Source organism: Amblyraja radiata, chromosome 7 (assembly GCF_010909765.2).
Source record: "Amblyraja radiata isolate CabotCenter1 chromosome 7, sAmbRad1.1.pri, whole genome shotgun sequence".
Lineage (NCBI taxonomy): Eukaryota > Metazoa > Chordata > Chondrichthyes > Rajiformes > Rajidae > Amblyraja > Amblyraja radiata.
In genome coordinates, this window is record NC_045962.1 from 29361197 (window position 1) to 29387158 (window position 25962).

General features: G+C 42.3%; 1 protein-coding gene across 1 annotated transcript in view; it reads left to right on the forward strand.

Moving 5' to 3' along the window:
- The window catches only part of myo3b (myosin IIIB), a 398335-nt gene that overhangs the window by 247826 nt on the left and 124547 nt on the right, over positions 1–25962 (forward strand). Inside the window, exon 27 of the mRNA XM_033024000.1 lies at positions 19907–20018. Coding sequence (XP_032879891.1) covers positions 19907–20018 — 112 coding nt within the window. The remainder of the gene's footprint in view (positions 1–19906; positions 20019–25962) is intronic.

The window sequence follows — 25962 nt, forward strand, 5'->3', positions numbered from 1 at the left end:
ACATTTGTCATAAAACTGGGAAGCATAGTTAGTTGTGAGAAAGACCGTAGGGAGATATATAGACAGGTTGGTAAAATGAGTGGATAGGTGGCAGATTAAATTTAATGCAGAGAAATGCAAAATGTTATGTCTACGGACAGACAACATACTAAAGGGCCTGTCCCACTGTAAGAGGTAATTCAAGAGTTCTCCCGAGTTTCCCCTGATTCGAACTCGGAGAATTACGTAATAGCCGTTCGTAGGTACTCGGGGTTCTTGTGAACATTTTTCATAGTGCTGAATAAACTTCACGAGTTACCGCCATTCCCGAGTGCCTGCTGTTAGCATTATGAGCCGCTACGAGACATCCACGAGCTCAGACGTAGTCGCTACATACATTCTACGTACTTACCACGAGTTTGATTTTTTTTAAACTCGGGAGAGCTCTTGAATTACCTCTTACAGTGGGACATGTGCCCTTAACAGAGAGACAGGACAGGAGAAGTCCAGATGCATGCATGCATAATTTGCTGAAGGTGGCAGGGCAGGCTGAGACGGTAATCAAAATTACTCGCAGGATCCTATACTTCATAATTAAAGAAGTACACGAGCTAGGAATACATAGTGACCCATTATTAACTATTGGTTTAGCGGCAACTCAAAAAGCCTTTCACTGCACTTTGGTACACGTGCCAATAAACTAATATAAACTCTAATTATTGTATCCAGTACTGGATGCCACACTTTTTGGAAATGTATAAAGGCTTTATAGAGAGTGCAGAAAAGTTTTAATGAACAGATTTCAGAGATGAGTGATTTTATCGTGTAGATAGATTAGAGAAGGTTTGGTAGTTCTCTTTGGAACTGAGGTGATTTGATAAAGGTGTTTAAAATCTGGAGAACTATGAACACAGTAGACAGGGAGACAGAGAATGGAGGTATCAGGCAACAGCACAAATCAGTGCTGTAACTGCATTAAATCCACATTAATGCATTAGTGCTATTGTGATCTACCGACAGCTACGTGGCTGCCAACCTTTTTTTTCTCGTTTATTATATCGTTTACTAGGTACTATATTTACATATTCTGTTGCCGCAAAAAATAATGTAATTGTTCTGTCTGGGACATATGACAATAAACATACTCGAGAACCATGAGGACATAAAATATAATGCAGTCAGTGGTTAGGATGTGGAATATACTGCTATGTGTAGCAGTGGTGGCAGATACAATTGGAACATTCAGAATGGAGCTAGATATGTATCTGAAAGGAAAGAGGTTGAAGGGCTGGGTACTGGGAAGAGCTGGAATTGCTCTTACAGAGAGTTGGCGCAGACCTGACGAGCAAAGTCATCTCTTTCTGGCTGTAGTCATTCTGTTATTTTGTGGAGCACATATTGCAACCAGATCTGCCAATACAGTGGACATAAGTATTTATTAAAGTGCTGGAGTAAATCATAGACACATTAAACTGGAGATGCTGGTTTACAAAAAAGACCCCAAAGTGCTGAAGTTACATCACATATCTATGTCCTCCAGAGATACTGCCTGACCTGCTGAGTTACTCTAGCACTTTGTGTTCTATGCAAGATTCCAGCATCTGCGGACTCTCCCATACGTATTTATCAAGATTGGGTGTGTTCCTATTAGAAATTGGTTCAAATGTGAGAACACCAATTTTTATACATATTCTGTATAGAGATTTATCTTCAGTATAAAACGATACCAGATGAAATTCTTACTTGAAGATCACTGCAAAGTTTTGCTGTCCCCTTCTCTGTAATCATTGGCTACCTTACCTTCTGATATTTCTGTGGTCATCTCACTCTGGTTTCTTGATCCCTGAATTTGATCACTCATGGCAGTCTCTTGAGTGAGAAGTGGCGGCGCTGGTGAATGGCTGCGGCTCGCCTGCAGTCCGTTTGTTTTTACTTTTTTGTGTTGTTTTTTTAGTTTTGTTTAGCTAAGTTTTTGGTTTTAGGTTGTGTTTATGTGTGTGGGGGGGTTGAAACAGGGCTTGCTGTCTCTCTCTTCGGGGGAATGCGACTTTTTTGTCGTATCCCCCTTCTCGGCCTCCTTCTGTGCTGAGGCCTAATGGCGGAGCTGGTGACTTCGAGGCTCCGGAGGCAGCCTGTCAGGACTCGCCCTGGGCTCGCTCCTGTGAGGGCGGCCCAGCTCGGGGCTGGAACGGCGCTCCCGTGAGGGGCTGTGACGCTCCCGTGAGGGCGGCCTGGCGCGGGGCTGAGATGCTCCCGTTGGGGCGGCCCAGCTCGAGGGTAACGGCGCTCCCATCGGGGCGGCCCAGCTCGAGGGCAACGGCGCTCCCGTGGGGGCGGCCTGGTGCGGGGCTGAGACACTCACGTGAGGGTGACCCGGCTCGGGGCTGGAACGGTGCTCCGGTGACTGAGACGGCGTTCTGGTGGCGGCGGCCTGAGTCCGGGGTTCGGCCGCGGGCCAGTGGATGACGTCGTCAACGGCTGCGTCCGCTGGACTGGAGGGCGGCAGCTTCGACCACCCCGGGCCGCGGTGTTTGAACCGGCCCGTTCGCGGAGCTCGGTGAGCCGCGGGACTGATTTTACCATCGCCCTGTGGGGTATCGCCTCAGCGCAGAGGGAGAAGAGGAGGGAAGAGACAGCAGCCCTAAGATTTTTGCCTCCATCACAGTGAGGAGGTGCTTGGTGGACTCACTGTGATGGATGTTAATTTGTGTTTACTGTCTGTTCTGTTGTTTATTATTGTATTATTGTATGTATGGCTGCAGGTAACGACATTTCGTTCAGACCGTAAGGTCTGAATGACAAATAAAGGATCTAATCTAATCTAATCTCTTCATCTCCCAAGATTCCTGTTCATAAAATCTCTCTATCTCTCTTCCATCCTCTTTAAAATCTACTTTGTTAATAAAATTGTGATCATGTATCTTAAACTGTCCTCAGCAAAAGCCCGGTGTGTGGTAATGCTCCTGTAAATTGCTTTGGGGTTTTTATTTTTGCCACTTAGGAAGGAAGGTAAGAAAAAACAAGGAGCTATCGACCAGGTAGCTAGATGTCGGTACTAGGGAAGATGTTCAAATATATTGTTAAAGAAGTGATGATGGGATTAAGCAGAGATATATTGATATATGTAAGGGAAATCATGCTTGAAAACTCGTGTTTTTTTCTATTGTAATTACAGAATAAATAAGGGCAAACCAGTTGATGTGGCAGATTTGGATTGACATGAAGCCTTCAATAATGGAATATCTAGCTGATCTGAAACCAGTGGATGTAGTGTATTTGGATGTTCTGGCTTTTAGAAGGTCACAAACTGGAGATTAATGAACGAGGTTATTGTGAGTAGTTTGGGGGTAAAACATTAAGGTTGATTGAGAGTTGGTCAACTGATAGAAAACAAAGAGTAGAAATAAAAGGGTCCTAATCAGGTTGGAAGTCTGTGCCAAGTGGATGCTGCAAGGCTTCAACTATTCATAATGCAAATCAACAATTTGCCAAGATGGGCCAGAATTAAAATGTTCAAGTTTGTTGATGTCATGAAACTAAATGGGAATGTGAGCATTCATGTAGTTGCATAGGCCTCAGTGGGATATAAACAAGCTAGGTTTGTGGGCAAGTGACGTGGCAGATGCAGAATTGTTTGGGAAAATGTGCGGTTATTCATGTTGGTAAGAAAAAGCTGAAATGCTGAATATTTTTTAAATGATGAGGGATGTTCAAACAGCTTGGATGCCCTTGTACAAAAATCACTGGAAACTAGTAGGTTAGTGCAGCAGGTAATTAGGAAAGCAAATAATATTTGTCCTTTCCTGCAAGAGGATTTGTGCAGAGCCCTGCAGTGATTTCTTTCTCACAGTCCCAGCAGAATTTTTTCTCATAGTCCCACACAGCACTGGAGTTCAATGTTGATTTCCAGTGCTGTGTGGCATTTCCACGTTCTCACTGTGACCATGTAGGTTTTCCCAGGTGCATTGGTTTCCTTCCATATCCCAAAGACAAAATGACTGTTGATTAATTAGTTATTGTAGATTAGTCCAGTGTAAGAGGCTGCTGTGAAATTCTGGGATATTAATAAGCATGTGTGAGAAAATTGTGTGCAGTTTGGTCGCCTAGTTATAGGAAAGACATTATTAAATTTGAAAGGGTGCAGAAAAGATCCATGAGGATGTTACTAGGATTGAACAGCTTGAGTTATAAGGAGAGACGGGATTATTTGGGTCTGTTTTCCCTTGATGTTATCGACCAGTGGCACTAACGCCGGTGGTGATGAAGTGCTTTGAGAGGTTGATCATGGAGCAAATCAACTCCTACATCGACAACAACCTGGACCCGCTGCAGTTCGCGTACCGCCACAACAGATCAATGGTGGATGCGATCTCGCTGGCCCTCCACTCCGCACTGGACCACTTGGACAACAAAAACTCATATGTCAGGCTGTTATTCATTGATTACAGCTCGGCATTTAACACAATCATCCCCTCCAAACTGGTTACCAAACTCGCAGAACTGGGTCTCTGCGCATCCCTCTGCAACTGGATCCTTGACTTCCTCGTCCACAGACCACAGTCTGATCGTATTGGTGGAAATGTGTCAGCCTCAATAACAATCAGCACGGGAGCACCTCAAGGCTGCGTGCTCAGCCCCCTGCTGTACTCACTCTATACCCATGACTGCGTAGCGAACCACAGTGCGAACTCCATCATCAAGTTCGCTGACGACACCACTATTGTGGGGCGTATCACTGATGGGGATGAGTCAGAGTACAGAAGAGAGATCGAGCAACTGTCCATATGGTGCCAGCGCAATAACCTGGCCCTCAACACCAGCAAAACCAAGGAATTGATTGTGGACTTTGGAAGGAGTAGGAGGGGGACCCACAGCCCCATTTATATCAACGGGTCGATGGTTGAAAGGGTCAAGAGCTTCAAATTCCTGGGCGTGCACATCTCTGAAGATCTTTCCTGGTCCGAGAACACTAATGCAATCATCAAAAAAGCACATCAGCGCCTCTACTTCCTGAGAAGATTACGGAGAGTCGGATTGTCAAGGAAGACTCTCTCTAACTTCTACAGGTGCACAGTCGAGAGCATGCTGACCGGTTGCATCGTGGCTTGGTTCGGCAATTTGAGCGCCCTGGAGAGGAAAAGACTACAAAAAGTAGTAAACACTGCCCAGTCCATCATCGGCTCTGACCTTCCTTCCATCGAGGGGATTTATCGCAGTCGCTGCCTCAAAAAGGCTGGCAGTATCATCAAAGATTCACACCATCCTGGCCACACACTCTTCTCCCTGCTACCTTCAGGTAGAAGGTACAGGAGCCTGAAGACTGCAACAACCAGGTTCAGGAATAGCTACTTCCCCACAGCCATCAGGCTATTAAACCTGGCTCGGACAAAACTCTGATTATTAGCAACCACTTTCTGTTATTTGCACTACCAGTTTATTTATTCATGTGTGTATATATTTATATCATGGTATATGGACACATTTATCTGTTTTGTAGTAAATGCCTACTATTTTCTGTGTGCTTAAGCAAAGCAAGAATTTCATTGTCCTATACAGGGACACATGACAATAAACTCACTTGAACTTGATTGCAGGAAGGCAGAAAGGTGACCTTTATACAGGTATACTAAATCATGAGGGACATCGATAAGATAGATGGTCACAGTCTTTTTATCAAGATAGGGGAGTCTAAAACTAGTGGGCATAGGTTGAAAATGAAGAAAGATTTAAAGGGAATCTGTGGGACAGTTTTTTTACACAGGCGATGTTGGTATGCGGAACCAGCTGCCAGAGGAAGTAGAGGCAGGTATAATTACAATGTTTAAAATATATTTAAACAGATACATTAATAGGAATGGTTTAGATGAATATGGGCCAAATGCAGACAAATGGGACTTGCTCAGATAGGTCACCTTGGTCCGTATGGACAATTTGAACCGAAAAGTTTGTTTTTGCGCATAATATGTCTTAGATTCTCTGACATTACAAGACATGAGAGAACAGGATTGTGGGGATTGCTCTGAGATCCAGCATAGATTTGATGTGTGGAATGGCTTCCATATATGTTGTAACCAAATATGAGGATTTAAATACAAGGTCAAAGTTGGGTTACCACAAATCCAGAGGACTTTGTTGAGACCTCACCACCAGGGGCGCCGAACGATTGGCAGCCCTGCCAACAGTCTGTTTTCTTGTCCTTTTAAAAAAAATTAGTGTGTTAAAAGTCTGTGTAAATGTTCTCTGGTTTGTTTTATGTGGGGGGAAGGGGAGGAGGTCGGGGGAAACTTTTTTCAGTTACTTACGTTGCCGGAGATGCGATTGTTTTACGGATCGGGAGACAAGATCGTCCCGTCAATGGAGGACTCGAGGCCCCTGAGCGCGGGAGAGCAAAGAAGGGAAGAGATTTGAACATTTTTTTCGCCTTCCATCACAGTGAGGAATGTGGAGGAGTCACTGTGGTGCAGGCACGTGCTGTGAGTAATTACTCAAGGTAGGCAGGCGGCTTTAAAAAAAAAATCTTAAACCGCGCATGCGCAGATTGTTCTCTCATTAAAAATTAAAAATATAAAATAAGTAACAATTCAATTTGCCCAAGGCTTCTAAATCTCCTTCATTTTTAATTACTGAATGGGTGGGGGATGGAGGATGAAGGCGGGTGGAGAGATGGTGGGAAAAACGGGAGCACACCGGGATGTTGAATCAGTAGTCATCTTATTGAATGACAATACTAATTCAAGGGTTCAATTGGAGGGAGAGTTCCTTTCACAGTGTGTGGAGAGTCTGTGCCAGGGGTTAAAGTTGCGGGGAGGGCAGGATGTTGAGAAGAAGGGGGTGGGAGATCATATCAGACTCACTCATCGTTGCCGCAACGCTCCGAGCACGGACAGCAGAACTGGCCGCCACTTCTGGTGAGGGAAGCAGCTCGGGTGATTGCGAGCGGCCGCCGGGACCCGAAAGCAGAACCGGCTGCCACTTCAGCACCTTCTGCCGGCCCGCTCACCTCTGGCAGTGCTCTCCATCTGAACACCTCTCACCTGAGTGAGGCCGGCGAGCAGCAGGAGAGAGGTTTTCAGACGGAGAGCACTGCCAGAGGTGTGCGGGGACCGGCAGAATGGGCTGTCCGGTCCCGGCGGCCACTCGCAGCCACCCAAGCTACTTCATTCCTCCAGGCCCGGAGCGTCGCAAGTGGGTTACTGGCCCCGATCCCCTCCTTCACAACGCTCCTGCCTTCCCCGCAAATTTACCCCGGGCCAGACTCCCCAAACACTGTGAAAAGAGCTCTCCCCCCACCCCGGGAAATACAGTATTTAGAAACATAAAGCACCGAGAAATGTACTTACCACATTATCGGTACACAAACTCCATTCTTCTCTCTTTGCTTCCTAGATTCATAGGAATGTGAAAAAATGTGAGGTCTATCACTATGTTAGAAACTGGAGAATGGCAAAGATTTTTTTTTACATGGTGGTACATTAAATGGAATTGGTATGTGGAGAGTCCATGTAAATGAATCTCCTAGCATTAACATGTAGCCACAGCAAACAATCGGGAAAGCAAATGACGTGTTGCTTTTCTTGCGAGGCTATTTGAGTTGATGTGCAGAGTTGTCTTCTTCCAATCGTATAGGCCTGTGATAAGACCAGATGTGGAATATTGAGTTTGATCTGGTTTCACAGCTGAATTAATAAACACAGAGTGGAACAGATTGAACCCTGAAATGGCAAGTTTGTTGTCGCAGGAGAGATTAAGCTGCAAAATTCTATCAAGGGTTGTCAGAGTCAAGTTGTTTTGAGTTTATTGTTATATGCACAAGTATGATGAAGTACAGATAAATGCAAATCTTGCTGCATGGATATTGTTTCCCCTGGCTAGAGTATCACGGGCTTAAATCAATGGGACTGCTACACAGGACAGATGAGAAAGAATGTTTTCCCCAAGGGTAGTGAATCTTTGGTATTCTCTACCCAGGAGGTTTTGAGGCTGAGTTGTTGAATATATTCAAGACTGAATTCAATAGATTTTTAACAGTTGAAGGAATTAAGGGTTATGGAATCATGGCAGGAAAGTGGTGCTGAGGTCGAAGATCAACAATGGTCATATTGCAATGCAAGATGCTTAATGGCCCACTTTTGCTTCAATATGTTGTATTATTACCAAAGTCTTATTGCTCTTGCTTAAATTATAGCCCGTGCTGTGGATCACCATTTAAATTACCACATACTATAACATTTCAATGATCTATTAATCTCGAGTTAAATTACAATATTTTGTGGTTGAAAATAACATAAATGTTCCAATTCAGTTTTATTATCTTTTTTGTCATTCTCACAAGCAATGGGATGCTAGGAGTGTATTTCCACTCCCAGTCATTTTCCTTTCTGTTTTGAATGCAGCATTTTATTCAGAGCTCTCAATTTACCATGCCTTCACATTGCTTCCATGAAGTACCACATGACAGATGAATTTCTTTAAATTTTCAGATAGTGTTTTGGCTAATGGGCTAGAAAATAGGACAGGTTCATTGGATTTACAGTTAATATCTTAGATATTAAGTGCCCACATCTAAATTGCTGGATATTAAACTGCAATAAAATGTGTGTCTATCATTAGATGTTGGATGACAATATGAATTTAGATTACCAGCAGGTCCTATTGTTCCTGATTTTTTTTTCATGATGGACAGTTACCTCAGTTTTCATCTTTATTCCTTTCTACTTTTTAGAGTTTTTTGAGTGTGGAAATAGGCCCTTCAGCACAATGAGTCCACACTGACCAATGATTATCCATACACTAGTTCTATGCTATCACCTCCAACACGTTAAGGGCAATTTACAGAAGCCAATTAACCTACAAAACTACACGTTTTTGGAATGTGGGAGGAAACTGGAGCACGCGGAGAAAACCCACGCAGTTAGAGGGAAAACGTTCAAACTCTGCAGTCAGGATCGAATCTGGGCCTCATGCGCTGTGAGGCAGTGGCTCTACCACTGCTTCACCGTGCTGTCCCTTTGCTGCTCTCTGTTGCAAATATTCTAAATGGGACATAACTGGACCTAATTCTCCATCTAAAGCAGAAGAAATAGGTCAGGTTTACAGATAGGAATCTATGTTCCTGTGGATGTGGATCTGGACTGGAAACTACCTTGTGTCTGCCACATCCATCAAGCGCAAAACCTAGATGAATCTGTAGTATCTCTGGCACCACCAAGGTGGAGTGCTAAAATATAATTCAAATTGCAAAAAATATTTGCTTGTTCTAGGAGAGGACAGGATGAGCTAGAGATGGGAAATTAAAGGTCGAGACTTTAATTTAGACTTTAGAGATACAGCGTGAAAACAGGCCCTTGGCCCACCGAGTCCACGCCGAGCAGTGATCACCGTGCACTAGCACTATCCTACAAACTAGGGACAATTTACAGTCTCTTTATACATTCAGAATAAAGTAAATCACTTTATAAAATTTAATTAACTTTATACTGTGAATGGGACAAGTTTCAACGTGGCAGTCACGCCTGCGCAGTGCGCTCCCACTTGCCGGGCCTGTCAGCCCCGCCTCCGCAGTTGGGGGAGAGTTGCCGGGCCCGGTATCTGCGCGTGCGCAGTTGGTGAAGGGTTGCCGGGCCTGGAATCCGTGCGTGCGCCATTTCAGATCGCCATTTTGATTTAATACTTCTGTGTGTATGCTAGTATGGGTGTTATGGGCTGGTTTCCAGAGGGATAGTATGGACATTGTGGGCCGGATGGAATCTTGGGCTGGCGGCTCAGTCACTCAAGCCTGTTGTGCTGGCAGCTCACTCACTCATGGCTGGTGGGCTGGCAGTTGATCATGGCTATTCCTTGAAATTTCATTTCAAGCAGGGTGCAAGGCCACCAAATTCAAGTGCTGTTTCTTACCACTTCAAGCAGGGTGCAAGACCACCAAATTCAGTTGCAGTTTCATACTATTTCAAGCAGAGTGCAAGGCCACTAAAGACCTCTCCCTCCTCCATCTTGCAGAGACTGAGCCACACCCACACTACTGGGTATTATAGTCCCTCCCCCCTCCCACCAGAAGGGGCATGGTCTTCATAGCGTGTTTGACAGTAGAGAGAATCGCAACATTTTTTAAACACTAATAACTCTTTTATTTTTAATTGATGGGAAAAATCCTCGGCACCTGATGAGCAGAGGGGGACTCTGAGTAAGATGGCCAAAAATCATAGCTGTACGTGGTAGCGCTTTTTCTAAAATCAGGAAGTGGTGAATATTAGACTTTAATTACATAGAAGGCGGCAACTTTAATTTGGCAAGGCAACTTTAATTAGGCAACACAGATTTAGCATTTCCAAAAAAAAGGCAACATAACTTTAGCATTTCCAAACCAAAGGCAACACAGCTTTAGCATTTCCAAACCAAAGGCAACACAGCTTTAGCATTTCCAAACCAAAGGCGACACAGCTTTAGCATTTCCAAACTATATTTTCAAACCACATTAAGGGCACTGACAGTCAGTAAAACCACTCACAGTTTAGTAGACATGTGTTCAGTGTTATTCACAGCTCAGACTGAGATACATGACCCTCTCACTCCCCCATCTTGCAGAGGCTGACTGAGGCACTCAACACTTCCGGGTTTTATAGTCCCTCTGGAAGGGGCGTGACCTTCAGGAGGGCGAATCTCAACATTTTTTAAACACTAATAACTCTTTTATTTTTAATCAATGGGAAAAATCCTCTTGTCCTGCGTAGCGGATGGGGACTGAGTAAAAATCACAGCCGTAAGTGGCAGCGTTTTTTCTAAAATCAATATACACTCGAAGTGGTCAAGATCAGACTTTTAGTAATATAGATATAAATTCTATGCATTCAGCATTATTAAAACAATTAATAACATTTTGTTTTTTTAATTCATTCATTATAAAAGTTGCTAGTCTGGCTGGATTTTGATTTTAATGTTTTTGCTGGTGACTGAAAGATAAATGTGAGCATCAGCATTCGTGTTACTTACTGCTGATGTCTATAGTTAAACTTGGTAGTGGTCCAATCAACCAGTAAGTTTGGCAGCATGCTGTATATTTACAGGTGCTGCTACTGCATTGCCACAGTGCAGGCTAGAACTTAATTTTCCCCCTCTGCCAAATTATTAAAGCTTGTTTCATGTTTGCAGAAGCAGGTGCAGATAACTTCACAAGCAACGTTTTGCAAACGTTAGTGAAAGGGAAATTCCTGCATGAGCTAATATTGTATTTATTTGCTTTTATGTGGGCTTTGATGAATAGATAGATAGATAGATATAATTTATTTGCCACACAACCAGGGTTGGTGGAAATATGCTGTGTTCAGTTGACGTTGCATAATGCCAGACACTGTGCTCTGATTCTCAAAACAAGGTTGGTGTTTTATACTAATTTTTATTTGATTTGTATGCTATTTGTTTATTTTTTTTAGTTTAGTTTAGAGATACAGCAGGAAAGCAGGCCCTCCGGCCCACCAAGTCCATGCCGACCATTGATTACCAGTGCCCACTATGTTATCCCAGTTTTTCATCCACTTCCTAAAAACCCACAGCAATTTACAGAGGCCAATTAACCTACAAATCCCGCACGTCTTTGGGTTGTGGAAGGAAAGTGGAGCACCCAGAGGAAAACCATACAGTCACAGGGAAAACGTGCAAACTCACCACAGACAGCACCGGAGGTCAGAATTGAACTCACTGTGAGGCAGCAGCTGCACCACTGTGCTGCCAGAAAATCATCCTAAATCACAGAGGGAAATCATAATCAAGGACCAGTTCATCTTTGGTTATTCCCACTTCTCTATCCTGATGGGCAGAAACAAAAGGTTGAAAGCATGTACCACCAGACTGGGGAACAGATTCTCCCCCCCGTTGTTATAAAACTACTGAATGGGCTTCCCTTAATCCCAATCTCCCACCCTATCTCATTGTGGACCTTGCACTTTTGCTATTATTTGCACTTTTTCAGTAACTAGTGCTATCAGGCTGTGATACTATACTCTGTATATTGTTCCCTTTGCACTACCTGTTGTATGGCTTGGTTGCACTCATACACAGCATGATAGATAGGATAGCTTGCAAACAAAGTTTTTCATTGTTTCACGGAACACGAGACAATGACAAACCAATATCAATACTGCTTGTTGTAACTTTGTGAGCATCAGAACCTGCCCAATTATTAAACTTGTCTTTGCTAATTTACCAAGTAATTGGGGTCTTCGATACCTAACATGCCCAATTTAACATTTTCAAAAAGGGATCCTAGCAATTTTCCAAATGTCATAGTTTAATCCAGCCCTACAATCACTGCTCACAGGATTCCTTTTCTCTGAGTGCAGTCATAGAGTCGTCCAGAAGATAGACACAAGATGCTGGAGTAACTCAGCAGAACTGGCAGCATCTCTTCAGTGTCAACCAGAATCTGCAGAATCTGCAGTTCCTTCCTACACATAGAGTTATCCAGCACAGAAAAAGACCCTGCGGCCCAACTTGTCCATGTCGACCAAGATGTCCCATCTAAGTTAGTCCCATTTGCCCGCCTTTGGGTCGTATCTGAGTCACCTGTGCTTCGACGTGTCTTTCTGCCCATCCGATAGCTGCTGTACCATCAGTTATTTCGATTAGTAGTTATTAGTAGTTATTCAAATGTTTTCCCTTCTGAAATACCAGCATTCTCATTTTTAACTTTGTCAAAGATTACATTATTTCCTTTAATTCAGCAGTTGTTTTAATCGAATTACACGAACCTGAAATCAGAGAGTCATAGCCATACCGCACAACAAAGTTTACATTATCTATCTAGTACTAATTCTATACTAATCTTTTATTCTCTCCTCATTCCCTTTACCTCTACCCAAAATATCCCATTGCTCTGTGGGCAATTTGATAGCCAATATGGCTTATGAACCGCTGATTTAAAAATGGGATGATGCAATATCTAAATAGCAAATAAAAGATTAGTAAGAAGGGAGACATGAGTTTAAGAGATAAAGTTAAGCAGAAATAAACAAAAGAGTAAGATTTCCTACAGATATTTAAAAAAAGAGCTGTTAACAAACTGGATGTAGATCCTTTCAAAAGAAACCTCAGAAGGGGAAAACAAAGAGATGACGTGAATTAAACAGATATTTAGTATGGGTCTTCAGTTTAGCGGATTCAGTGGTTCAATAACTATTGTCACATATGCACAGCACTGTGAAATTATTTTGCACAACTCACAAATGCACAGTCGCCATATTTTGGCGCCGTGTACAAAGGAAAAGAAACAGTCCAAAGTCCACTTCACATGTTGAACGTATTGGAGTGCCCCGATCCAGTTAAGCCCAGGTAAGCCCCAGCTGCTGCAGGCCTGTGACCTAATGTACCTCTCCTTGCCCATCCAGCTCTGTCGGGGGGGGTTATTGCCTCCTGCATCGACCTTGAAGGCATAGGAGGCAATACCCCGGTCCCTCCCCTACTGCTCAATCATCATGCCTGTCGCTGTCAGCGGCTTCCTCCATGACTCGATTTTATAGGATTCCAGTAGTGTTGCAGAAATAGCTGGGAATGATGAGAGAGTTCAGGACAATTACTAGTGCTGAGAGAAGTGGAAGTGGAGGCCAACGGGGTCCTGAAGGATTACATTGTTGGGGGGGGGGGGGGGAGCTATTGGGATCGTTGATACATTGGTTTTATTTATTGAATATTCCCTGGATTCAAGGAAAGTTCCATTGGAACAGTGGGTGTAGCTGCTGTTTGTGAATGATCCATGACAACATACATGGTGAAAGATCAATATTTATTCCATAAGTAATCCGGAACATTTAAACTGCCAGCCATTCATATCTAGCTCGGCGTGGCTTGTGAGAGCTGGATATAAATGACTGACCTTGTTAATGTAGAACCGTGTAGTACCGTAATACCATGCAATGGGTGTCATGCATATATATATATATATATATATATATATATATATATATAGTGGAGATTAAAAATGGCATGGATTAACAAGGGTTAATCTACATCCTTCCTGTTAAAGAAGTAAAGCATATATAGAGTGGTTAGTGGAGCATATTGTAAAACACCAGTATAAGGTGTGTGCATTTTTTATTTTACTTGTACATGCTTGTGCATATGTGAGCACATAAAACAAAACGGGTCATGCACAGTTCAAAAATAGCCAGTGAACTTTCCAATCAGTGGGTTTGGTTTGCAGACACGACCTGCACGTGTACGGTAGTACCCCTCGTGCGCCTCATCCTTCCCTGAGGGAGCTAGTCCCTTACCGGGTGAACGCAGAGGAGAAGACACCGGTGGAGATGGGGGCACCGGGGATGGCAGGGATGGCGCTGGCACCGGTAGAGGAATCGCTGGAGTGGCATTCACGGAGCGTGAGGGAAGACCGGAAGGCTGGTCAGGGTAAGGACATGGAGGTGCCGGTTCATTAACCGGGAGGAGGTGTTGGCGGGTGTATTGATAGATGCCGTTGTCAACCCTGACCAGGTATGAGCGTGGCTCTGCGGTTGACCCCAGCATGACTCCGAGGTGGTCGTAGCCTCTGAGTGACCGTAAGCAGACAACCTATCCCTTGTTGAGTGGTTGAAGCGGAGAACTGAATGCGCTTTTTCCAGTCTGATAAAAAATGTCCACGAGTAAAAAAAAGGTCAGATTTGAAAAAATTGATATTTTCTATTCGTAGGTAGGTCCTAGTAGGTCATGATGGTAGTTGTAGGTAGTTGTAGATAGTCGTGGGTAGTCGTAGGTCGGTAACTGGCCCGAGAAAAAAATGTAAACATGATATTATTTTATCACGTGATCATTTTCCATTCGTAGCTCGTCGTAGTTGGTCTTAGGTGTGGAAGACTGAGGTCAAGGGGGGTCATAGGAGGTCGTAGACATAGTCGTAGGAGGTCGTAGATATAGTCGTAGGGGGTCTTTTACTTTGGCGAGTCAACACGAACTTGACATTTTATTCAACTCGTATAGGGTCTTCTAAACTCGTGGACTAGGTCATCCAAGTGGGACAGGCCCTTTACAGCACCAGAGACCCCATGTTTGATCCTGACTATGGGTGCTGTCTGTATGGTGTTTATATATTCTCCCTGTGACCACATGGGTTTTTACCGGGTGCTCCAGTTTGCTCCCACATTCCAAAGCCGTGCAGGTTTGTAGGTTAATTTAGCAATGTTACAAAATTTTGAGATTTTAAAAGTCAAGTCTGCAATTTATCCCATCAGATAAAGCATAAAAAGAAGTTTAATTTGACACCTAATTCACTTTCATATCTTCAGTATTAAAAAGGTTATGGCCACTTTCATACTCGGAAATTAGCATCTTGTTCCCTATTGCTTTTCCATTGACTTAACACAAAAGCTGTGATCGAGGACAGTCAAAAGCCCATAACTTTCTTAAAAATTAAGAGAACTGAATGAAATTTTAAGTTATTGTGGATTGAAGCATTCTGAAACAAATATAAAACATCTTACTTGGAAGACCTGAAATTAAAACATAATTAGTTAATTACCTACTTGTAGCTAATTACAAAATTGACCATTGTGACGGAAATAGTAATAAACACAGACTGCCTTGAAAATTCAAAAATGTGATATTCTCAAGATCAGAATTATTAAGATCAAGATCAAATATTATTGTATAATATGTTGTAAGTCTGTAACAGATAGATAAATAAATTACAATTTCTAGCAATAGACCAAGTCTTTATGGAGAAGATCAGTTGCTAGCTGGTACATTGGCATATCATAATCAGTAGCATCATCATACTCCTCAGATTGTAACCAATAAGCAACTCTGTACACCTTGTTTTTCCTCAACTTTTCAATGTTGGCATTGTAAACTACAAGTTGTTGCTCTTCAAACCACGCATGACATGCCTTTCTGCCCACTACTTTCCCATTAAGAATGTCTTCAGAAAAGGATAATTTTTTTAAATAGCCTAAGTATCCAAATAACAAACTAATCCCATTCACACAGGAATTCACAATATAGCATGATATTTAAATCTCACTGTCATGAATTTATATGCCAGATGGAAGGAATTTAATGTTTAATTCCCATAAATTAATCTAGAAACATCCTCTCAAAATATAATCCAAATTATTGGTTTTTGCACAATACATGTGGCTCAAACTGTTGTGAATATTTAGTTTAAAAATAATGATCATGGAGAGAGAATAACACAAAATATAGACAATTTGGACGGCATTTGACATGATTGTCTAAAAAAAATGGGTATTTTAATCGTCTTGCTTCTGGAACGCGATCGATTGGAACGTTGCATTTGCGGTGAATTTGAACTCCATATCGGCAGGAAAAACACTGTCAGTTCATATGGGGCCCAAATAAAATTTTTGCAATGTAAAATTAGATTAAAGCCATCCCAAGAAGCAAGATTATATGTAAAATAGATGACTTACCCTATGTTTTGTCCCGTTCTTGCGATCCGTCACGTTGTAGGCGTTGAGGGCGTTCGAAGTCGCATTTTATTTTAATCCAAATATTAAATTGTCCAGCGAATTAAAAAAAAAACTAAAGCACGAACAGAAGTCCGATCGATTTTTCATCAGCAGCTAGTAGCAATGTTACAAAATTTTGAGATTTAAAAAATCAAGTCTGTAATTTATCCCATCAGATAAAGCATAAAAATAAGTTTAATTTGACATCTAATTCACTTTCATATCTCAAGTATTTAAAACGTTATGGCCATTTACATACTCGGAAATGAGCATCTTGTTCCCTATTGATTTTCTATGGACATAACAAAAAAGTTGTGATCGTGAACAGTCAAAAGCCCATAACTTTCTTAAAAATTAAGAGAACTGAATGAAATTTTCAGTTATCATAGATTGAAGCATTCTGAAACAAATATAAAATAATCTTACTTGGATGACCTGAAATTAAAGCATATAATTAGTTAGTTACCTAATTGTAGCTAATTTCAGACTTCAATTACTAGATCTAAACATCTATCCATTTCTTAATAAATGATTAACATTTTTAAATAGCCTAAATGTCCAAATAATATTCACAAATAATTCACAATAAAACATGATTTTAAAATCTCATTTACATTAATTTATAGGCCAAATGGAAGGAATTCAGTGTTCAATTGCTGTAAATAAATGCCCATTTAAATCAGCTTTCCAGTGGGTCCCTGTGGAACGCGCTGGTTTAGAACGTTCACATGCGGTAGATTTGTGCCCCAAATGCCGAGAAAAATACTGCGCGATATAATGGGCCCAAATTGAGCTACTCGCAATATTAAATTTTGTATAAAAGGATCTTTAGAAGCCCTTTTGAATGTAAAAATATACAACCTACCTTCTGCTATTTTCTTTATGAGACCCTGCGGTTGCTGACGGTCGCGGGTTTAAAGATTGATTTTTAAACTACTATAACTATTATTCAAGGCCTTTAAACCTAATAATAGCTTTTGCGACGGGGTCTATCAGCGATTTTTCGTTAATAATTAACTAGGCTGAACATTTTCGATTGGAACAGCTTAGAGAAAATCGCGTTTTAAACCCGCCCCCTCTAAACGGCGCCAAAATCGCGCACAACCTCAGCGGCAGATATTCAGCGACGCTTCAGGTAGGCTTTGCAACATACCTACAGCTAGCAGCCCGAGGAAGTCCGCCTCAGTCCGGCAGTACAAAACAGCATTTTAATCTTGGCCCCCCCCCCAAAGGCGCCAAAGTCGCGCACACGGCCAGTGGCAGAACTGCAGCGCCGCTGAAGGTAAGTATTATAACATCGCTAGTTAATTGGCATCTGTAAATTGTTCCTAACGTGTAGGATAGTGCTAGTGTTCGGGCTGATTGCTGGTCGATGCAGACTGGGTTCGCCAAAGGGCCTATTTGCGCGCTGTATCTCTAAAGTCCTGACAATATGCACTTTAACCACATGTGATTTTTTTCTATTACAAATCTCACATTCTGGAGTACAGAGACAAATAAATAAATGATGGGTCTTTGTCCCAAACACTATGGAGGGCACTGTAAATTTTGTTTTGCAATGCTGGTATTAAACATTTAATATTCTTTCACTTCAGATGTAGAGACATGATGATAATAATCCTTGCTTTCCCAAATTAATCATTTCATTCAAAACAACTCAAGAAAATTACACATATTTACAATTTATAATGTATATAGTAACAAAGAGTTGTAGATGCTGGTTATAACACAAAGTGCTGGAGTAACACAGCAGGTCAGGCAGCATCACTGGAGAACATGTATACGTGACGTTTCGGGTCGAAACCCTTCTTCAGACAGTGTGAAGTCGTCAAGTCAAGTCACTTTTATTTCTATAGCACATTTAAAAAACAACTCTCGTTGACCAAAGTGCTTTACATTGGTGGAGGTACTAACGTTATACAACATTGGTTCATAGATTAAGTACATACATAAATACATACATATAGCCCTCCCTCAGAGGACGTCAAGAAAGGTTTGAGAGTAAAGATTAATTTTAAGTCTCGACTTAAAGGAGTCGATGGAGGGGGCAGTTATGATGGGAAGAGGGATGCTGTTCCACAGTCTAGGAGCTGCAACAGCAAAGGCGCGGTCGCCCCTGAGCTTATACCTGGACCGCGGGATGTTTAGTAACCCCAAGTCGGCCGATCTGAGGGACTTGGAGGTGGTGTGGTGGGTAAGCAGACTTTTGATGTAGGTGGGGGCAAGTCCGTTAAGGGCTTTGTAGACATAAAGAAGGATCTTGAAATTTATTCAGAACCGCACAGGGAGACAGTGGAGAGAGGCCAGGATCGGGGTGATGTGGTCCCTTTTTCGGGTGCCCGTCAGGAGTCTCGCTGCGGCGTTTTGGACCAGTTGCAGGCGGGACTGGGAAGATTGGCTGATGCCAGTGTAAAGGGAGTTGCAGTAATCGAGGCGGGAGGAGATAAATGTGTGGATGATCTTTTCGAGGTCATCAAACTGGAGGAATTGTTTTACTTTAGCTATCGTCCGAAGCTGGAAGAAGCTAGCTTTTACCACGGCATTGACTTGTTTGTCAAATTTCAATGCTGAGTCAAATATCACGCCAAGGTTTTTGACGTGAGGTTTGAGTAGTGGGGTAAGGCTTCCAAGGCTGCCTGCTATCATTTTGATTGAGTACGAGGGACCGAGAAGGATGACCTTAGACTTATTCTCGTTTAGTTGGAGGAAGTTCTGGGCCATCCAACACTTTATATCCTCGAGGCAGTGGATATGGTTAAGTAGATTTGATTGTTTTTTGGGCTTCAGGGGGAGATAGAGTTGTGTATCGTCTGGATAGCAATGGAAGGAAATGCCGTGCCTTTGAATGACGGCCTAAGGGGAGCATATACAGGGAGAAGAGAATGGGGCCAAGGATGGAACCTTGTGGAACCCTGCAGCAGAGGCTAGCTGGGGAGGAGAAAGAGTTGCCTATGTTAGTAGAGAAACTCCTAGCTTTGAGGTAGGAGATGAACCAGCTCAGGGCAGTGTCATCAATACCAACCCCGTACCGGAGACGGTCAATTAGGATGGTGTGGTCGACAGTATCAAATGCTGTGCTGAGGTCGAGAACGAGCAGGATTGCACAGTCGCCGGAGTCAACAGTGAGCAGTAAGTCATTATGTACCTTCAACAAGGCAGGGTCCCATCCCAAAACATCACCTATCCCTCTTTCTCTAGATATGCTGCCTGACCTGCTGAGTTAATCCAGCACTCTGTGTCCTTTTTTATGATGTATGTGCTGTGACCTGTTAAATTGCATACAAGTTTGCTGAAAAACGAAAATTGTTACTTGTTTCCCTTGAGGAAATTGTTGTTGTTTTGCCCTTAGGGTAACTTCATTACAAGAGCTTTAAGTGTGTTTTGACTACTTGTGGAATCATCTTCATCGTAATACTGCTGATGTGTGATTATTAATATGTAGCCTGTGAAATGTTCACCTGTGCTTTGTTCTTCTATGTCAGATATTACTGCCTTGCCTTTAGGGCACATCAAACACCTCCTGCTGACAGTGCAAGCTGCACTGCTATCCTACAGAAAGCAAGGCTGGACAAGTGGGTGCTTGGAAAAACCAAGGTGAGAATGCTCTGCTGAATTTTTAATTATCACTTATTCACTTCAGAGTTTAGACTTCTGAGATAGTGAGGAAACAGACCCTTCAGTCCACCGAATCCGTGCTGAGCAGCAATCGCACAGCAACAGGTTTATTATTGTCGGCGAATACTGACATATAATGAAAAGCTTTGCTTTACATGTTATACGTTGAGGATATATTGAATATATTAAAAATTCAGAGGTAGCGGAGGTGTTTATGTGCTTTCTTGGCCATATCGTCGACTGGTTGGACCAGGTCAAATTGTAGCAATGTTACAACATTTTGAGATTTTAAAAATCAAGTCTGTAATTTATCCCATCAGATAAAGCATAAAAAGAAGTTTAATTTGACACCTAATTCACTTTCATATCTTCAGTATTAAAAAAGTTATGGCCATTTTCATACTCGGAAATTAGCATCTTGTTCCCTATTGCTTTTTCATTGACTTAACATAAAAGCTGTGATCGAGGATAGTCAAAAGCCCATAACTTTCTTAAAAATTAAGAGAACTGAAAGAAATTTTCAGTTATTATGGATTGAAGCATTCTGAAACAAATATGAAACAATCTTACTTAGATGACTTGAAATTAAAGCATATAATTAGTTAGTTACCTAATTGTAGCTAATTTCAAAATTCAATTACTAGATCTAAACATCTATCCATTTCTTAAGAATAGATTAACAATTTTAAATAGCCTAAGTGTCCAAATAACATTCACACAAGAATTCACAATATAACAATTTTAAAATCTCATTGTCATGGGTTTATAGGCCATATGGAAGGAATTTAATGTTTAATACCTGTAAATTAATGGCCATTTAAATCAGCTTGCGAGTGGGCTTTTCTGGAACATGACCATTTGGAACGTTACGGTTGCGGTGATTTTAGTCCCCCATATCGGCAGCAAAAACACTGCCGGTTCGTTCGGGGGAAAAAATCACCGTTTCGCAACTTAAAATGTGAATTAAAAGCATCTTAAGAAACACTTTTATACATAAAAATAAACTACTTTCTTTTACCTGTCCCCTACGTAAAATCCGGCCCTGTTGTCGGCGTTGACGGCTTCAGAAGCTGATTTTAAAATCACTCCAGTGATTAACTTGTCGGGCAAATTTTTTTTAAAAACACACAGAACGGCCTTCGGAACGATTCTTTTGCAAATGCTTGCACTCCAACAATATATAATCCAGGACCAGGTCGGAGAAAACCGCGTTTTAACCCCGCCACCCCCCCCCCCCCCAAACGCGCCAAAATCGGGCACACGGCCAGTGGCAGAATTGCAGCGCCGCTGAAGGTAAGTATTGTAACATACCTACAAATTGTTGGTGTTATTTACACCCAGGAGAAAGAAGCTCTCGGTCATCTCCACTACAGCACCATTGATAGAGACTGGGGCACATACTCTTGTTTCTCAAAACATTTACCAAGGTATTTTTATTAAAGGTAATTTAGCACCTGCAGAAAGTTTTAGCTTAAATGGAACAACACTGGTGTTAACATAGCTCCAATCACAACATCTGGCCTAAGGAATTTCGTCAGCAAAGACTTTCGTGCAAAATAATATTTTCAGAACCCAAAGTACGAACAAAGACATGTTCTGATTTTGATCCCTGGCATAAAAGAGGTTCAATGCTAGCATTTAAGCTTTGTATTATTCACAACATGGCATTTCTTTCTTTGAATAACTATACTGTCAAATTTGCTAGAACCTGCATTTTCCCCTCGGGGCCATGCGATCAAGGGGTAAATGGTCACATTTCTCCTTGGATAACAATGCTAATTGGTCTGTTATTTAATTATGCAGACCAAGAAAGTTCAGGCATTATCCTACATTGAACTGAGTTAGTGATCTTATTTCACTGATAATTTTTAACAGAACCATGAGAATGATTTCTTGCCACTTTGTATTTAGATTTAAAAGGCATTTGGACAGGTACATGGATAGGAAAGGATTAGTGGGATATGGGCTAAACGAGGGTAGGTAGGACTAGCCTAGAAGGGGCATCTTGGTTGGCATGGGCAAGTTGGGTCAAAGGGCCTGTTTCTGTGCTGTATGACTGTGGCTATTGATCTCGTCATACAGGACTAGGGAACCAATGTTCAGCCAGCGTTCATTTTCTTATTGCTGGGTATTACCTTTCCTGTAGAGAGTTATTTAGCATTGGGCCTGAATGTGACCTCCACACTTGTTTAGCCTGTCAAAGGCAATTCATGTCCAGAGCATTCTGGCATTTAATCTTGTGGAATTATGCCGATTCGGTCAGCACTCTCATAAAAGACGGAAAAAATGGGAGAACATAAACAGTTGCTGGAAAAAGGAAATAATTAATAATCAAAGAAGATATTTTATCATAGAATGTGATTTCCACCAAATTAAATCCATTTCTGTCCAAACTAAATTTAAGTGGCTTGTATAGTCCAATTGATCATTTTATACTCCAACATATTCAAGAGCTTTTAAATATAAAATTCTATATTTAATTTCTTCCCCCTACCTTTCTTCACCCTATTATAATCAGTCTGAAGAAGGGTCCGGCCTGAAACATCTCCTATCCATGTTCCCCAGGGATGCTGCCTAACCCGCTGAATTACTCCAACACTTTGTGTCTTTTTTGTGTAAATCAAGATCTGCAGTTCCTTGTGTCTATGTTCATCCAAGAGTTCTGATTAGGATAGATGCTGTTTGTCGTGGTCGGTCTTTCTTGATGAAGCCGGTTATGAGTGAGATATATTCATTCAGCCTGGATGAAGTATTTGGAATGTGTTTCAGTACACCAACTCAAGGTAACCCTGAAGTACATCCTCAGTATTTTCAGACCACTATTCTTTTACTTTTCTTGTTGCTGCCTTATACTTCAATCTCCATCTATAAGCCTGAGCAGCACCAGCAGATGATCAGAATGGCTGACATGATAGTTTGATGGTAGTGTAGCAGAGGCCTAGAGTCTTATTACTCAGCGAGGGACAGGAGACAACAAACCTCATGCAGCCGGTATTTCAGGAGTGCGTTCCTGAAGTCTGCTTTGATTAAAGTTACTGTTGACGATGACGAGGCATCAGTGGATCAATGGTTCTTTATTGTCACATGTGCAGACGTACAGTGAAATTATTTTTTTATATACAGTTCAGTTCAGTAAAGTATTGATTAAGCACAATCCCTGATAGTACAATGAGCATAGAAATAGTCCACTGAGACCGCATGCAAGAGTCGCCAGGTTTTGGCGCCATTTTCGAAGTCCAGTCCGGTATGTGCGCTCGGTCTCCTGGAGCGGCGCCCGATCCAGGCGAGCCCGAGGCTGCTGCAGGGCCTCCAGCCATCACCTTCATCTGGATCATCTAGTGAACCATCATCCCTCTCCTCGCCCAGCCACCTTCAGCCTTTGTGCCACCAGGGCGCCTTCCACATCCGACTTTGAGGGAAAGACACTGGTTCACTCTCCTCCCGTCCCTTGCTCTTGTGTCCGCCATTGCCGGCTCCCTCCATCCACCTCTGCGGTCCTCGGGGATGAGCAGTGGACGGGCTCGGCGGCTCCCTCCACAGGCCACGGCTCGCTGCTTCCAGCCTTCCGGCTGCACAGGATTTACTGTCAAGACTAAACAACCAAATATAATTTGTCCAGTGCCCCCTTAGCCTTGACTTGAGCTGGTATGTAGGTTACCAACAAGATGGTAGAGGTGGACTCCTTTGGTAGATATAGAGGATGGCACATTATGATTCTGTGTGGTCCAAATGATAAATTGAGAAACCCTCATGTTGTATTGCATGGCATGGATGAGCCATGATTTAATGAAGCAAAGAATGCATCAATTCCTGATCTCCTTTTGAAAGAGCAGCCTTGTTCCAAGCTCTTCAAGTTTATTCTTTTAACTCAGACTTGAGCGATATTACCCGGTGTCCTGCACTTACTGTACATGAAGACACAGACTAACCTAATTCTTGAGATTACTGAAAGATAATTTATTTATTTCAGTTTATGAGGTTTAATTAAGATTAGCACTGGGATATTTTGATCCTTATTTGTCCATTCATTAAGGGTGTTTTAAAGTTTTATCAGTGTTTGGCAAAATCAGTCATTTTTATTCATTTAAAAAACTTAACTTAATATAAGCCATCATCGTACTGTTGGTCCTCATAAGTACAACAAAATGGATGTAACATTATTGACATGGTTTGACGTAATATATCTGTGGTGATTCTGCAAACTGCATGGAGAAAATAATTTAGAGATACAGCATGGAAACATGCCCTACAGCTCACCGAGTCCACGTGGATCATCTATCACCCATTCACACTAGTTCTATATTATCCCATTTACTCATTTGCCATCTACACTTTTGGGCAATATACAGAGACCAATTAATCTGCAAACCCACATGTCTTTAGATGTGGGAGGAAACCGGAGGAAATCATCTTGGTCACAGGGAGAACGTGCAATCTCCACACAGACAGCACCCTATAGAAGTAATGTGAATGGGTGATCAATGGTTCGTGTGGACTCAGTGGGTCGAAGGGCCTGTTACCATGATGTATCTCTAAAACAGTTTCTGTGTGCAGGATCAAACCAGGGTATCTGGCACTGTAAGGCAGCATCTTCAGCAGCCGCGCCACTGTATTGCCCATGTTCTGATCATGATTTTAAAATTACTTAGTGTAATTGTTGAGAAATACACATGCAAAACTCCTTGTAGATCAGTGACACATGTTATGAGTCATACTTTGTAGTTACGCACAATAGTTTAACAGAAAGCTTCTCTGCCCTTTCTCCCTCACTTTTGAGTTATGTGCTAAGATGAAGTTACCGATGCTGTAACGCTAATAAAGTCTTTGGATCTTAATCACTGTGCGTGACTTAAGTTGTTCCAACAGCAGAAGCTCAACATGGTGTCAGAGTGAACGGACTCACTCCTTGGTTAATTATATTGCTTTTATTTTAGTTTGTTGTTTTCTCCGGTATATATTACTATGCTTCTGCTCTCAGAAAACCAGAGATTCTGGTGTTTGACGAGGACCTCACAGAACGGTGGCGCGTATTTGAAGAAGACTTCTCAATTTACATTGAAGTGGCTCACCCTGCTGCTGCTCCTGGTGTTCGAGCGTCAATTCTTCTTAATCTAGCAGGCACAGAAGCTGCTCTATGTGCCAGAAGATTTCATTATGAACCGGCTAGATTTGACCCAGCTGGCGCCCAGATAGCTCCCACTGAGTCTATCCGAGACCCTGACTACTGCGCACATTCTGACAGTTATGTGAGTTACAAACTAACTTGGTCATGGAGAGGCACTTGTTCTTTTCCTGAAGCCAGAGACAGGGTGAACCTGTGGAGATGTATGTCAGTGCATTGAAGCACATTGCCAATCGATGGGATTTCAGGGTATATATGTGATAGCCTAGTCCGTGACCTTTTGGTCTATGGTGTCCGCTATGATAAGTTACGCGACAAGTTACTGCGGGATGCCGAGCTTACTCTAGAGACTGCTGAAAACCGCTGTCGCATTGCTGAAATGGCTGACGCCCATACAAAATTTTTAGGGCACTCTGTTGGTCATGAAATTAATGTTGCCGGCATGTCTTATCAAATCTCTCGCCATTCTCCTCAAGTGCCTGACAACTCTGTCATGAGACTAATAGACAATTGTTTTAACTGTGGGGGTTCGCATGCTGCTGCTCGTGACCGTTGCCCTGCGTATGGAAAATTATGTCGATTTTGTAACAAACTGAATCACTTCTTCAGATGCTGTCGTTCGCGTAGCAACAGATTTCAAACAAGGCAATCTGTTAATTCACTTGGCCATGCGAACTTGTTCTTGGAATGCTCTCAACCAGCTCCCACGGATTTGCAGGCTGCTAGCGATGGTTTTGACTTTGATGTGCATTCCTTGTCTGATTTAATGCACAAACAACTAGACCCCAGGGTCGCTTTGCT